This window comes from Danio aesculapii, chromosome 4 (genome assembly GCF_903798145.1).
Source record: "Danio aesculapii chromosome 4, fDanAes4.1, whole genome shotgun sequence".
Lineage (NCBI taxonomy): Eukaryota > Metazoa > Chordata > Actinopteri > Cypriniformes > Danionidae > Danio > Danio aesculapii.
Window position 1 is genome coordinate 42,920,336 of NC_079438.1, and position 16,728 is coordinate 42,937,063.

Here is a 16,728-nt window from a genome sequence, read left to right on the forward strand (position 1 = left end):
CAAAACTTATAATCTGCTAACTGCTTAAAAATGCACTAGCAACCACACAGAACACAAAATAGACTCCATACAATAGCAATACCTTAGCAGTCAGTGACCTGCTTAGCAACCACCAAGAACCCCATTGGAGCATTGCAGTACTCTAGCAAACACACAGATCATCACTGCCTAGCTATACCCTAGCAACACATTTGAAAACACCCAGGAAGACTGTTGCAACTGTCTCTCGGTCTTGCTAAACCTTCAAACTCCTTGGCATCACCTTAGTAAGCATGCATAACTCTCAAATACCTGCCTAGCAACCCCCTTAGCAATGGTCCAGCCCTCTATTTTGTATTTAATCTGTTTATTGTAAATGGTCTGCAGTGCCTTCACACTTACAACTCTTAATATTCATTCTTTCATTTTCTTTTCGGCTTAGTCCCTTTATTAATCTGGGGTCACCACAGCGGAATGAACCGCCAACTTATCCAGCATATGTTTTACGCAGTGGATGCCCTTCCAGCTGCAACTCATCACTGGGAAACACCCATGCACACTCATTCATACACATAAACTACGGACAATTAAGCTTACCCAATTCACCTGTACTGCATGTCTTTGGACTTGAGGGTGAAACCGGAGCACCCGGAGGAAACCAACACGAACACGGGGAGAACATGCAAACTCGACATAGAAATGCCAACTGACCCAGCCGAGGCTCGAACCAGTGATCTTCTTGCTGTGAGGTGATCATGCTACCCACTAAGCCACCGTGACGCCAAACTCTTAATATTTCTCAAAATATTTAAAAAAAAAAATCCTTTTCAAGGTAACATCCGAGTTTGAGTTTAACACGGTTTACTAAATAGTCATGCTAGTTTCCTTTCTTTCTTTGTTTTCCTTGAATGGGAGTTTGGTCCTATGCCTGATGTCAGTTTTGTCGTGACATCAACCGTCAAAGGCCAAGCAGCCTTTATGTTTGATCTGCCCATTGTTGAGTCACCACCGAATTACCAACGTCACTGCTTCAAAACCACTTTAAATGTTTTCATATGCTGTTAACTGCACTCACTTCCGTAGACGACTCGGCACTAACCTCCAGACGGCTGCCTTATTTTCCTAATTGAATCCCCAGGCATGTGTGAGTGTGTATGTTAATACTTATGAAAGTCAGGTCTCTTATTTTATTAGGTTACTTCCAAACATTACCACTTCTCTTCCTGTAAAACTGCCCTCTGTCACTAGTGATTTAATATAAACAAAAACAGACACAAGAGTCTGTCAAATCCTTATGAATGTTTCAATTTTTGGTGATTAAATCTATTTGTATTGCTTCTAAAAATAAACTCAAACATTCAATACTCCTAGAAATATGTTAATTTTTATGTTCCATGGGTATAAAATATACAAACAGTACATAACAATATTTTTCTCCGCATGATTTGGGTGAAGTCAAATTAAAACCACACAGCAACATGAATATTTTGAATACCACAGATTTTGATTAACGGTGTGTTGTTCACACTTGGCAGGATTGGTTAGTTTAAAATGAGTCTCTGTCCACTTTCATATGCTTTCTGGTACAGTTTGACTGAAATATGAACACAGCAGACCAAAAACATCTAAATAAACAATAAGCAAGACATGATGTCACAAGATATGACCCTAAAGGAGACAGAAAGTCATTAAAAGTCTCAAAGTGTGGACGAATTGAATCATTTTCTTCTTATTTTAGTCCTGACCAAATAAAGCTAAATTAAAGCTAACCGGTGCTAACAATGTCTTAACTGATGCTCAACACACGCAAATCTGATCAATTTTTTTAAAAAAGTACTCCAGGGTGTCTTGAACCTTTAAATAACATTAACAAGGATGAATAAATGTCATAATAAATGTATTACTAATTGTTTGTTCATATTAGGAAATGCATTAATTATGGAACCATTATTTTAAAGTGCTACCCAAAAATGTATATATGTATTTTCAACTAAAGCAAATTTGTAGTTTTAGAATAAATTTTACTGGATTTTTATCCATCTAATGCAGACAAACAGGGCTCAACGTATATCTTTTATAGATTTTTCAAAATCCATACTTATGCAACTTCAACAAAACTCTTGACCAAGCAAAACAAGAACAGCAGTACTCAGTAAAAGCCAGTTCCATTCTTTCACAACATTAACACTCAACACTTAAGGAAAAATAAGAGAAAACCAAATATCTGAGGTCTCCTGCTCTCATTTGCTCTGCAGGTCTTTTGGCATATAACAAACCTGGAAAAGAATAAAGGGGGAAAGGTGTGCGGGCGCGCCTGTTCTCCATCTAACTTTACCTCTTTTCAGAGAAATATGTGACCCAGTTAATGCAGCTGTGGGGAAAACCACTTGGCGATAGTGCCAGAAACCAAGAACAACTAATGGCAAAAATGAATTTGTCTGTCTAGGAAAGTTTGATTAAGAGATTGATAGTGTTTTTACTTGCTAACCACATTTAAGCCGTATTTTTGTCTGGCAGAAGTGGGAAAATTAAAAGAAAAATTAATTGTTTGAGTGTCTACCGGGAATCTCCTTGAAAAAGACTAGCAATACACTTCAAACCTCCCAGAACAAATACAATGACTGTGCACTTTTCATACTGTATTTAAAAAGTACATATATTTACTAGCATTTACTGAGTAAACAAATGTTAAAATGTATTAGGCTATATCACACAAATTTTCAGTGTTTGAACTTTCAGTAGCGAAATTTAAACAACTGAACTAAACTGAGCTTCAACTCTGAAATCTGGACTTTACTAGAATCATCTTAAGCTGCTTTGACACAATCTGCATTGTAAAAACGCTACAGTATATAAATAAACATGGATTGAATTGAATTGAATTTTTGGTTTTATATAGAGAAACATGAAATATGTTAGCAGTTTCAAAATGTTAACAGCATGCTAAAACATGTTCACAAAACGCTAACGATGCTTTAAAACATCCAGTGTGCTAAAACATTCTAACAATGCGCTAGAAGATGTTAGCAACTTCCTAACATGTGTTAAAGTATGTTACTTTCTGTTTAAGATTTATTTAATTAATGACTGTAAGATGAATCAATAGCCCAAAGCCTCAAACGGTGATGTAAATATAAAAAGTAGACCCAGCTATGTTATACTGCTAGAACATATATTTAATATCTAATAGAGGGTCAAATCTGTAGCATTAAAGAACACGCTGGCAAAGTGCAAGCATGCTAACAATGTATCTTAATATGCTAGGTATGTTAGCAACTTGCTAAATTGTGCTTTTAGATACGAGCAATGTGCTAAAACTGAATAAAAACAGACTAGAAATGTACTAACAACATACTAGTACATGTTAGCAACTTGCTACATGTTTAAGCACAAGAATTTTACTTAAAGAAAATACCAAATTGTATTTAATGAGCGATAGCATCAGCATGAATCTATCAGTCAAACCGTGATGTAAACAAAGAGAAGCTTCAGCCACAGTGCTTCTCTTCAGAAAACATTGTATTACTAAACACAAAAGAAAGAAAAACATTAGCAATAGGCTACAGCATGCTAGTAATGTAACTAGTTAAACATGCTAGCAGTTTAAAGTGAACAATAATGCTACTAGCAATGTGATAAATGTCTTAAAAACATGCTAGCACTCTTGTATGTATTGTGGATTAAACAACATCTCCTGTTTTCGTTTCTCACCTATAAAAGTAGTAGTTAAAAAGAAATGGATTTAACATCCGTGAGCCACAGGATTTATGCTATTCGCTGCCCTTGTTTTTAATTCACTTGCTGATTTTAGTGGCTAAATATTATTTAACCACAGAGGACAATTTGTTTTTGAATAGTTTAATGTGTTTGTTCCATCGGGGTTGCCAGTGAGCTTAACATTTCTTTCACTTTTCAGCTTGTTTACTAAGATTGGGCAGTTTTTATTGTGTCATTACAGCTTTTTTTGGATTACATACTGATAAAATATTCCATAATAAAACACTTTGACCTACATCGATTGGCTGAGATGTGTAGCCACTAGAAAAGTAGACTAAACAAAGCTGAAGGAACATTTGTGAGGCATCTCGGCAGCAGTGATATGTCCAGCTGTGATCTCTGTGTCCTCTGTCCTGTGGTTATATAATTAACATGGACATATTCCTAAACTGTTTATACACATCTGCTGATGAGGAAACTCACCGCTAAACAAAACCAAACAATGTTTGTGTGAGGCTCTGCCTAAAAAGCTTTTAGATTTGTTGGAGCAGATATATGTATGTGTATGTATGCACGTACATGTTTACAGTATTTTTTCTTACTTAAAGAAAACACTGTGGTATACAGTGGCCCAAAAAGCTTTTTTAACACACACACACAAAAAGTATATATTTTATCATTTAATGATGTCAGTTTCCTGTTTTGTTTCAAACAAAGTGTGTTTATGCTCTTAAATTATTTTTACAGCACTTGGCTTGATGTTTTCGTTACATAATGCAAAGGCATTGGTACATGTGAAGGCATGGCTTAAAAACAATTCATTATATTTTCAGTCCATGTAACGGTCTGGTCTGTAACGCATTAATTGAAAGTTACGTCATGCTATCGTCTAATGTTGGCAAAATCAAATTCCCCTTGTGTGGAAATCTTATGTCAGCTTTTGCAGTTGACAGCATTGCACAGCTTTTATAATCCTTCCAAGAAAAACTGAGACGTTTGGCATAGGAGTCTATGATCAACTCAATGAACCTTCAGTTTGTATCTGAACCATCACTAACTGTATTTAATTTAATTTAATTTAATTTAATTTAATTTAATTTAATTTAATTTAATTTAATTTAATTTAATTTAATTTAATTTAATTTAATTTAATTTAATTTTCCCTTATTTTAAGTGCATTTATTCATTGAACATCTATCAAACTCTAAATCTACGGTTAGAGATTTCGTTTTTATTTTACAATATTTAATTTATAATTAATAAATATAATAGCAATTAAAGTGCTAAATGAGTCATGAGTTTTAAATAGTTGATTATATTATATTATATTATATTATATTATATTATATTATATTATATTATATTATATTATATTATATTATAATGATTAAATTATTCATAATGAGATACTATTTAGAGTTACAATTATTTCCATTCCGGGTCTCAAAATTTTAGAAATGTTTCTTATGTTGCACATGTAGATTGGTAGCTCATAAACACTTCTATAAACAGTTTGGTCTATACAATGATGGCTTGAGCTCACATTCTTTCTGCCATTTAAATGTTTTCCAGGAACGTCGCGGCTCCATTTACTGCGAGAATTTATACTCTTGAAGGATTCTTGTGTTAGTATCTGAGTGTGTTGTGTTAGTGTTGGATCCATACGTCTGCAGCTGACATGATTTCAAAGTAGATTCTAGCCACAGAAGCCCAGATCAGCTCATATCCCATTTCAACAATGCCATTTTTTTCTCCCACTAACTTGCATTTCTGTGTCTTTAAGGTCTGAAGACTGTTCCAGAAAAAATTCCACTTGATACCACTCTCCTGGACCTGCAGAACAACAAGATCACGGAGATCAAAGAAAACGACTTCAAAGGCCTGAAGAGTCTCCAAGTGAGTTTCTCAATCACTCTCTCCTTCCCTTGTTCTCTTTCCTTTTAACCGCATTTTCTCTAATTGCCTAAATTGGATCGTGGAAGCGGTGGCATTTCTCAGTCTGCTTTTAAATCTCAGAGGCTTCTTTATTAGTAGTGCCCAGCTAGTACTAGATTGGACCCACGTTTACCTTAAAAACTACCTTAATTCTTCAAGGCAATAGATATTCATTGTGCAAAAATTCAACATAGTCCATATTGACACAATCTCAAATATATATATGTACAAAACTGTAACTAGTCCGGTCACTACCTTTAAAGGGTCCATACTTGTACCTTAAATGTATATATTAGTATCTAAAGGTTACAAATTTGTACCTAAAAGTTAATAGGTATAAGATGTACATTTCTATATGCTTCTGTATTTTTATTTGCATCATAATGTGTGCTCTGTTGGATGAGTGTGCAGGCTATTTGTTAGAGCTGTGGCGAAAAAAATGTCAGAATATTGATTCCCACGACACCTTATGTCAAGGAAATCGTGCCAAAATTTTGACAAATTCGTGTGATCTGACCGGGGCTTTACATGACTCCGTGGAACCACAATTGTTCTTTCTCGTGAACATTTAAGTGTATGATTAAAAACCATCTGCTGTTAAAACTAAGCTCATATAAATGTTTTTATATAATCCACTGTGGTCATAAAGGGATGGACATGGACAGCAACAATACTCAAGCAGGCTGTAATGTTTAAATGACGCTCAATTGGTACTTATAGTACTAATTGGTTTCCAAAGTGTGCCAAGGAAAACTCCCTCACACCTTTACACCAGCTTTATTGATCAATGATTTAAGGCAGGATGAATCCATGCTTTTTTATGTTTACGCCAATTAATTACCCCATCATCTCAATGCTGCAGCAGAAATTCAGACTCATCAGATCTTTTCCTTTTTCCAATCACCAATTTTTGTGAATCCGTGAGAATTGTAGCTTATGTTTCTTGCTGTAAGACTGGTGTGCTCTTCTGCTGCTGTAGCTCATCTGCTTCAAGGTTTACAACAGCAGTTGTAAATTGGTTGGTTGTTTGAGTTGCTTTTGTATTACTGAACCAGTCTGGTCATTCTCCTCTGACCTCTAGTCATTTTAAGTCATATTTTTGAAGCACCATCTCTAAACCCTAAAGATGCTTGTGCGTGAAAATCCACATTCAAAGTCTGAAATTCTTTTTGTCCCCATTCTGATGTTTAGTTTTAACTTCAGCAGATCTTCTTGGCCATGCCTACATGCATTGAGTTGCTGTCATGTGATTGGCTGATAAGATATTTGCATTGGCGAGCACTTGAACAGATGTACCCAATAAAGAAGTTGAGTGTGTAAACATTTTTAAGATCAGAGGCTGCTTGCTTTTGATAACTGGAAGTGACAGTAAGATATTTTTGCATGATCTTGAAACCAACGTAGAGAACGTGAAGTCCAAATTTACAAATCAAAACCATCCGCGAGCCTCATTTCGCATAAAGTGAAATTCTAAGCTAAAAGCAATTCTTTTCCCAAAAAACAAATGCTTGAGCAGCACTCCAGAGAAAACACACGAAACGCTGTTGGCCTGCCAAATGTGGAATTGGGTGCTACAACCACAGCGGTCTTTGGAGGCAAATATCGGCTCCAATTTTTCACAAACATGGCAGAAATTCTCTGGAGATCTTCAGATACACTTCACAAAATGTCACTTCAGGGAAACTCGTGATCCAGAATGCGAAATCCTCCATGCTTCCAATCCAGAAAACAGTGTGAGAAATGTGTCACTCCCAGCTGCACAAGTGTAATGATTCATTTCTGGAGCAGATCCAGAGTTCAGTGTCCTGAACTTCAATAATATACAGCCTCCCGTTGAGGGCCCTTTGTGTTTCTCGCTTTCCAAGCTCAACATCCACAAGGCGCCAGGATCCGTTAGGCGCCAATGAGAAATGAATGCAAACAGTACAGAAAGTGAGAAAATGCTGCCAAAATGCTATGCGAGCCGTCGCTATTTAATTATCCTAGTGAAAATAAATGAAGATTTTATTCGTTGGAATGTACTATAGATTACGGTGACTGAACGTTTGGTTGCTTAAAGCTGAAATGGTGTGCATTTCAACACTAATAACTAATATAATGTGCTCTTTTTAGACGCTCATCTTGGTCAACAATAAGATCACTATCATTCATGCGAAGGCGTTTTCTTCTCTGATCAATCTGGAGAGACTTTACCTGTCCAAGAACCTCCTGAAGGAAGTTCCTGCAAATATCCCGAAAAGCCTGCAGGAGCTGCGCATTCACGAGAACCAGATTAACAAAATCAAGAAGTCTTCTTTCGCTGGCATGGCCAATGTCATCGTCATGGGTAGGAGATTTTGTCCATGATAACTAGAAATCTTTCGGGTAACTTGTTTGCATTGGCACAATTTAGGGTTGCTGCTTTGTTACTTGGTTATCTTGATTTGCAAAAGTTATATTTATAGGTTATGGTGTAATTTAGTTACGTGCGTAAAATATATTATAAAAATAACACTTTTTATGATTATATAGATCAGGGGTTCCCAAACTTTTTTGTAAAAAAAAAAACCAAATATCATTGAGAGCCATGGGCCGAAGATAAATATGCCAAACTATTTACATTAAAGTTGCCATTGATAATTTCTTAATTTATTTTATAATATTTAAAAATGAATAGAAAACATTACTTTGAATTGTATTTACTAATGCAGTATAACTTTTTAATAATAGCTAAATGCATTAAAAACATAATCACATTTATAACACCATGGAGTTCAATGCTGAATGCACTAGTCAAGCAGAACTCTATCCGTCGGGTGACAGTATGTTTATTTTAAATTAAACTAATGCATTTAAATTGAAACGTTAAATTTCAGTTCGCTTTTTGTAGCTTAACAATAAAACAAACAAATAAAAGGTTGCATTAAATTTGAAATGACAATACCTAAGCCATCCCCATCATCCCACGGGCCCTAGTTTGGGCATCTCTGATATATAGGTTCATTTTGGGATTATTTGAATTACGTTTTTGGTTGGGTGATGATTATATTATATATTTGTTTAACTTTATTTAATTGAGTATAATTTATTCTATGTTAAGTTAGATTGTCTTTTAGTTTAAGATTTTTATTTTTCATTTTTCCAATGTCACGTATATCTGAAATGTGACTGTTTGTATTTTATTTAGTTGTAGAGTTTTGTATGTACTTATGTATTTTTATTTTTTTTAATTCTGCTCTGAACTCAAGACCACATTAATTAAAAAAATGGCCAGTTGTGGAAAGAGTACTGAAAAATCATACTTAAGTAAAAGTACCACTACTTGCCTAAAAATGTAGTGCAAGTAGAGTAAACGTATCTGTTGTAAATATTACTCAAAGTATGAGTAAAAATTAGCCCTTTCAAAAGTACTCAAGAGTAGTGAGTCTTGTGCCGTAAAAAGCTGATGCAGTTACAGTACATGTCAATTGAGGATGTGTTTACACGTAACATTCTGTAGTGCATTTAGTTATTGCCCAGCAGGCACACAACATCGTAAGATGTTAACTTTAGGTTAAATTTAGTTTGTGATGTCGGGTGACCAAAATTCAGGTCTAGTCAGCGTCTAAGGACAACGTTATTTTGATGTCCAGATATTTGGTTTTAGGTTGTGTTGGAAAGTGACCAAAATTCAATGTCGAGACAACAACACTTGAATCAATGTCATATTCACATTAAATACTGACATTTATATCTCAGGTATGGCAACCAAAATCTAATATCTAACAGAAGTCATAGAGTTAACGTCTACACAACGTCAAGCTGTAGCATCAATAGACGTTGATATTTGGTTAATTTTAGGTTGGGTGTTGGACATTGAAGTCGGCCTGACATTGGGTTCTGACATAAACCTGATTTTCATTTTCAAACAAAATGCAACGTGCCAATGATGTTGGGGTACAACATTAATCTGACGTCATGTTGACATCTTGTGCCTGCTGGGTGTTTAAGGCCATTTCGGTCATATAGTATAGTAAACATCCTTCATCTTCTCATCAGTGACATGCATCTAAACAGTCTTTGGGTCAATGCGTGTAAAGATTTTGCATATGCTTCCAAACAGGTTTGCTGCAATTATAAATCGCCCAAGTCCTGAGGTAGTTCATTATGATGCGATTTATCTTCTATGTGCGATTTAATTGGACAGGAATCACAGGACTGATTTTTCTGATCCCTATAAATAAGAAAAAATAAAGTAGTGACAGCAGGTTGAAGGAAAGTAGAGGAGTAAAAGTACCGATCCAGCGCTAAAAAGATGCTCAAGGGAAAGTAAAAGTACACAATTTTAAAACTACTTAACTACTTACCATTTCATAGAAAAACTACTTAATTACAGTAATTTAAGTATCTGTAATTTGTTACTTTACACCACTGATAACAACAGATTTTTTTTAATTAAAGCATTAATTTTCTAATATACCAAACATCTTTATTTTTTTATTGTAGATTTGTATATGCATATGTATATTGCATCTGTATACATAATACCTTCCAGTTATTTTGTACAAGTTGGCAAATGTACATCTGGCAAATGTAAACAGTGTACATTTGGACTGTGTCCCTCTTCCAGAGCTGGGCTCAAACCCTCTGAGTAGCTCGGGAGTCGATAACGGGGCTTTTGCTGATCTGAAGAGGGTCTCTTACATCCGAATTGCCGACACCAACCTCACCTCTATTCCCAAAGGTACTGAATCACCTCTAAAGTGAAGATTAATGAACATCCCTTTCACCTCAATGCATCAATACAGCACATTAATCTGTGTCAAAAATACCAGGTCTGCCCGGCTCGCTATTTGAACTTCACCTGGATGGAAACAAGATCACCAAAGTGACCGCAGACAGCCTGAAGGGCCTGAAGAACCTGTCCAAGTAAATACATATCTCTTCTTCATACAGTCAAAAAATAAATAGATCATCAGAAGGTCACTGGTTCGAGTCCTGGCTGGACCAGTTGGCATTGCTGTGTGGAGTTTGCATGTTCTCCCTATTTTCACGTAGGTTTCCTCCGGGTGCTCCGGTTTCCCCCACAGTCCAAAGATATGTGCTATAGGTGAATTGCATAAACTAAATTGACCATAGCGTATGAGTGTGTGAATGTATGTGTATTGGGGTTTTCCAGTACTGGGTTGTGGCTGGAAGGGCATCCGCTGCGTAAAACATGTGCTGGATAAGTTGGGGGTTCATTCCACTGTGGTGACCCCTGATAAATAATGGACAAAGCCTAAGGAAAAGGAATGAATTAAACAGGGTTCTCACACTTCTTGCAAGTACTTTAATGTTAGACATATGGATTTAGGGCATATAAAAAGTACCTGGAAAGTACTTAAAAACAAACAAGGGTCCTTGAAAGTGCTTGAATTATATTTGAAATTAAATCTATTTATGGTCTTATTTCGGTAATTGTACTGTGCTGCTGTCGAAAACAGAACAAACAAAATGAAAAATTCTGAATTTAAAAATCTTACATTTAAATTTTGTACATGAACTATGACAAATAATTTTTAAGCACATTTTATTGATATTTTATTTTAAAAAAACACACTTGAATATTACCAGTATTGAAATAACTGACATTTTAATGTAAATATTAAGTATGAGAGAAATAACAGTAAGGAGTTTCATGGCGCTACAAATGCTGGGGGAATTAAGAAAGGTGCTTGATTTGAAATGAATAGTGCTTTAAAAAGTCCTTGAATCTTCTGTTCATGAAAGATGATTATTAAATTAACATTAAAATTGTAAACTTATTAAAATTGCTGTTTAAACTTAATTTAGCTAAATGGAACCAAAAACCATAATACATTTTTAAACCAATCAAATCACTTTCTGAATTACTCTTGTAAAACAAATTCATCTTAAAGGTAATGAGGTCAACTAGAATATTCTGTTGGCTGTTGCAGTTTAAACTCATTGTTTTTTATTTGTACATACAGACTAGGCAAGTAAAACGATACTGGCAAGAGCACAGTTATTATATTAAATGAAAAAAAAACATGATCATTGTGGTTTTTAATAAGGCTTGAATATTAATCTCCACAGTGGTGACCTCAAAACTCACCATCTTAATTAAAACTCTTCTAAATCTCTAAAAACATGTGAAGATTAAACTTTAACAAGTCTTCCAAGTCTATTTACTTAAAACCCTTAGGATTACATTTACTGTCAAGATATAGATTTTATTTCCACGGGAATAATTAATACCCTAGTTATATCAACAAAAATTATTCATGTAAACCCAAAATAATCAAGTTAACTTATTGTTTTAACTTGATTAAATGTTGATGTTTACTGCTCAATATATATAAGGCTCAAAATTATCAAAATTCAAATCTAAATTATAGCATATAGTTTAATTTATCCCACATTAAGTTAGATTGTCTTTTAATTTCAGATTTGTTTTTCAGTTTTCCAGTCTCACATGTATCTGAAACCATTAGAAACGTGACCATTTTTATTTTATTTTTCTTAGTTTTAAATGTTTGTATATATATTCAAGACCACATTTATAAATAACAACAGTTCTTTAAATTAAAACGTCAGTTTTCTAATATACCAAATATTGTTTATTGTAGTTTTGTATATGAATATGTATATTGCATCCATATTTACCTTCCAGTTACTTTTATTTCATTTTATTGATAAACAAAAAGTAATATTGGCTTATTATATAGCAAGTTATATAGCAATATTGCCCTATTTACTTAAAACATTTAGGATTAAACTTACTGTCTATATAGGTGTTTAAATCGGGAATAATAAATATACTAGTTATGTCAACAAAAATTATTCAAACAAAATAATAAATTCAACTTTTTACATTTTTTTTAATTAAATTTTTTAACTTTATTAAATGTTAATGTATACTGCTTTATATATATATATATATATATATATATATATATATATATATATATATATATATATATATATATAGATATATATATAGATATAGATATAGATATAATGCTCAATAATATCAATTTCAATGAAAATTATAATAATGCATATTACAATTATGTGCAATGCTCAATAATATCAAAAATAAAGGGAACACTTGGAGCTATGTTGTGTTACCTAGTTGTTTTGCAGTAGATTTAACCTAATATAAATAAATAGTTAAAAATCATTAATTGTTTCGTTTTCACTTGTGACATGTGGAGCAGCAGAGGTTTCACTTTTTTTAACCAAGTAATTTCAAAAATCTGTGCATATTTCTCATTTGTTATGGAAACATCATGGTTATGGAAGTGGCTTGACAGAAACCGTGAAAAATATCTGAAAATCTGACTCAGGAGGGAAAGAGCACGGTGCAGGGGAAACAATAATTCAGAATTCATTAGTTTTGTTGTGAATTTGCATGAGAATGGTTTGGTTGGAGGTGACTGTTGGCTCAGTTGTACACCATGACATCAGTGCAAGGATCAGTTTGCTTTGGATCACACTGAGAAACTAGAACATTCATATTACACACATTTTCCACCGTACATGCCGAAACTGAAACACAGCCGAGATGTTATAAAACAGTATTGACTCAAATAGTGACTGCTTCATGAGAATAATAGAGGATTGTTGGGTCGTCGGGCTCATAATTCCGATAATATTTAATTGGAAATTTTTGTTTTCTTACACTGTAAAACCCAACAGTCAACTTTATCAAATGAAATGAGTGTAGTTAACTCAACATTGACTGAAAGTTAATTCTGCTCATTTGAAAAGAGTTTTGAACTCAGTGTTGAAGGTAATGAGTTAATTAAAAACCTCATTACTTCAACTTAAATGGAGTTAGTTCACGGTACTCATGTAGATTAGTCTTTAACTCAAACGGTTTAAGTTGCCTTAACTTATTGAGTTTTTCAGTACTCAGTTGGTTTGAGTTCTCTTCATTTATCAGGTTTTACTGTGCTCAAATTGCTTCATTTACTCAAATAGATTAAGTTCACAGTACTCATTAGGATTAGTTTTTGAACTTAAATGGTTTGTTGCAATCGGTTTCCTCAAACAGTTTGAGTTACCTTAATTTTCTGGGTTTTACAGTGTATTAATTTTTATTTTCAGTTTGGCTTCATCTTTGTATTAATTTATCAAAGTTTTTCAGTGTAAGCTTATGCAGTTTTTGGTTTATTTTAATATTTTAGGGCAGCATTAACATAAATCTTTTATTTAAAAAAATATAATACTTTTATTCATAAAATTTACAATAAATTAATTAGTTAAATAGAAGAAATTATTCTGTTTGAATAAAATTCATTTGACTTTCATCACATTTTAAAAATTATATAAAAATATTTGTAAGAATATTTCACAAATTATTCTTTTATTTTATTTTCAGTTAAACAGACACATTTTTTCTTTTTAGTTAAATAGATTTAACTAATTTGTCACCCTTTTAATATTTTTAGTTTGTTTTGAAAATGTATTTTTGTTTAGTTTTAGTGGTTCGCTGTTTACTTTAGTTAATGAAAAAGTTTTTTAGTTTTGATAAATGATATTAAAACCTGTATGTGTTTGTAGGCTTGGTCTGAGCCACAATGAGATCAGCGTGGTGGAGAACGGCTCTCTGGCCAACGTGCCTCACCTGAGGGAACTTCACCTGGAAAATAACGCACTTACTGCTGTCCCAGCCGGCCTACCAGACCACAAATACATTCAGGTGACAAACTTCACACAAGATAACAGACTATTTACACATACAGTATACGGTGCAGATCAAAATTAGGCAATTGCACATTCTAAAGAAAGAAAATACAAAGAAATCAGTATATGACAATTCAAGATATAAATTCAGGGAAGCTGAGAAATTGTAAATCATATTATTTTGTTATTTAGACATTTTCCATTTTTTTCAACTAACTTGGTTAACAAGCGGATATAGGTTGTTATTTTGTTCTGATCTCACAGTTTTGAAGTTATCATCATGCTCTCAATTTCAGGTGATCTACCTTCACTCCAACAAGATCGCTGCTGTGGGAACAGAAGACTTCTGCCCACCAGGCTATAATACAAAGAAGGCCATGTATTCAGGCATTAGCCTGTTCAGTAATCCAGTGCCCTATTGGGAGGTGCAGCCAATCACCTTCCGCTGTGTCTTCGACCGCTCGGCCATTCAGCTCGGCAACTACAGGAAGAAGTAGAGCGTCCGATCAGACGACTCAGTCACTGTTTTCATCCCGCCCCTTCCTCTCTGACCCTTTCAAGCACACAATTTAGTCTGAATCTCATATTTGAGTACCATCCAAAACCTAGCTAACATAAAAACAAACGTTTTGCTGATGTTCCTGTTAAGTTGTGAGGATGTTATTTCAGTATGCTCTCTGAGTATCTAAAATGTTTTGTTAGATCAACCCGCAATGAAAATCTTCAATGTGTTCATTCACTCACCCGTATGTTTCCAAGAAATGTGCTTGTTCAGAACACAGATGAAGATATTTTGAATGAATTTGAGAGATTTCGAACATCCAATGTTTTATAACCTAATAACATTTTCAAATATGTTGTTTTTCATAACCTTAAGGGAACATTACCAAAACATTTCGTGTTACACTCTTAGAAATAAAGGTTCTTTATTGGTGTTGATGGTTCCATGAAACTTTTTTATCGCACAAAAGTTGTTTGCCATGAAAAGTAGTGCTTTTTGTTTGTACATTATCTAAAAAAATGGTTCTTTGAAGAACTTTTCACTGAAAAAGTTCTTTAAAGAACAAAAATATCCTCTTTTTGGATCTTCCGTCTTTATTTTTAAGAGTGAAACTAGGAATAGCAGCATTACTCTTTTCAACATGCAGTTTGCAAGACAGAAATCACCTGATATTTCAAATGACCAAATGCATATCAGTATTGAACTAAACATACAGATGATGTTGCTATAATTGCAGAAGAGAGCAGAATATGTATGATTTTATTTGAAGATATAAAAAGAAAAGAAAGTCAAGCCGTTACCACTTAGAATATCCAATAGCGCACATCATGATCGCCCAGACAAAATGTTGAATTTTTGGAGGGTTGTTTTGGACCTTTTGGACAGAAGCCATGTTGTTGATGATCTCCGCCTGCCTGTGGAGCGGGCAGCAAAGGTTAACACACGTCAGCCAATAACAAGAGCTTGTATGCTAGAATGTACGCAGTTATTGCTTTTTGTTTAGCTCTAGTTCAGTTTGTGCTGTTGAAAATCATTCTGAAATGGGAGAAAACAGCAAGTCTCTTTGTTCTTGGTTCTTTTTTTTGTTTTTTGTTGGTGACATTTGTGTTCACGATCTCATCTGCTCTGCCCATAGAATATACTTGTCATTTCGACGAAAGTGATTCCCCCAACATATACGCATGCTTTTCCTTGATGAATGTGGTGTGATGTGCGATTGTGTGTCTTTTTGTGTTTGTTGATCGTCTGTGTTTCAGTCTGGAAGGACCGGGAGGGAGACGGTGGACATGGACACCTCCTGCTTTCATGAGAGTCGCGAATGTCTCTTGTATAGACGCTGTATATAAACGCTGTATAAAAGAATCCTATCAATGCTTTCAAGCACAAGCACTTACAGTAGTTTGGACTTTAATATATCAGCAATAAAGGTAATCCCTTTCTCTCTCTCTCTCTTTCTCTCTTTCTCTGTCCAATGAGGGCTCCGACACAGGTGTCTTGAACAAAATAAACAGTCAAATCTCTCACCGTGCTTTCTGGAAAACTGTCACTGGGTGGTTTATTCTGGCACATGCTTGCTTTTCTGGTAAATGCAATTGAATGCTACTTGAATACAACACACAGGACAAACTTTGTGGGATGGATGCTAGAGTCGCAGAAGGCCTTGAGGAGCTGAGGTAAAAATGTCACGTTTAAGTGCTAGCTCTGGTTTCTGTCTCTCAACAAAACAGTTTCAGCTTGTATTTTTACATCAGTTATACCAGTACTGTCATACTAAGCTAAAACTGAAATAAAACTTTTACCATTATCTGACTAAAACAACAACAAAATTGAGTACTTCCTCATTTTTGTATAGTTTAGACTTAATGTATAGTGCATCCGGAAAGTATTCAAGCTCTATCAGGTTGGATGGGAAGCGACGGTGTACAGTCATTTTTAATAGGCTT

The 16,728-nt window shown here is 34.3% G+C and overlaps 1 protein-coding gene across 2 annotated transcripts in view; it reads left to right on the forward strand.

Moving 5' to 3' along the window:
- dcn (decorin) overlaps nucleotides 1–16,325 on the forward strand; it is a 30,658-nt gene extending 14,333 nt beyond the window's left edge. For both annotated transcript variants that reach the window (XM_056455743.1, XM_056455742.1), the window contains exons 3-8: nucleotides 5,480–5,592; nucleotides 7,744–7,957; nucleotides 10,220–10,333; nucleotides 10,425–10,518; nucleotides 14,161–14,299; nucleotides 14,580–16,325. In XM_056455743.1, the coding sequence (XP_056311718.1) occupies nucleotides 5,480–5,592; nucleotides 7,744–7,957; nucleotides 10,220–10,333; nucleotides 10,425–10,518; nucleotides 14,161–14,299; nucleotides 14,580–14,780 (875 nt within the window). In that variant the 3' untranslated portion in view covers nucleotides 14,781–16,325. The remainder of the gene's footprint in view (nucleotides 1–5,479; nucleotides 5,593–7,743; nucleotides 7,958–10,219; nucleotides 10,334–10,424; nucleotides 10,519–14,160; nucleotides 14,300–14,579) is intronic.
- Nucleotides 16,326–16,728: the final 403 nt, after the last annotated feature.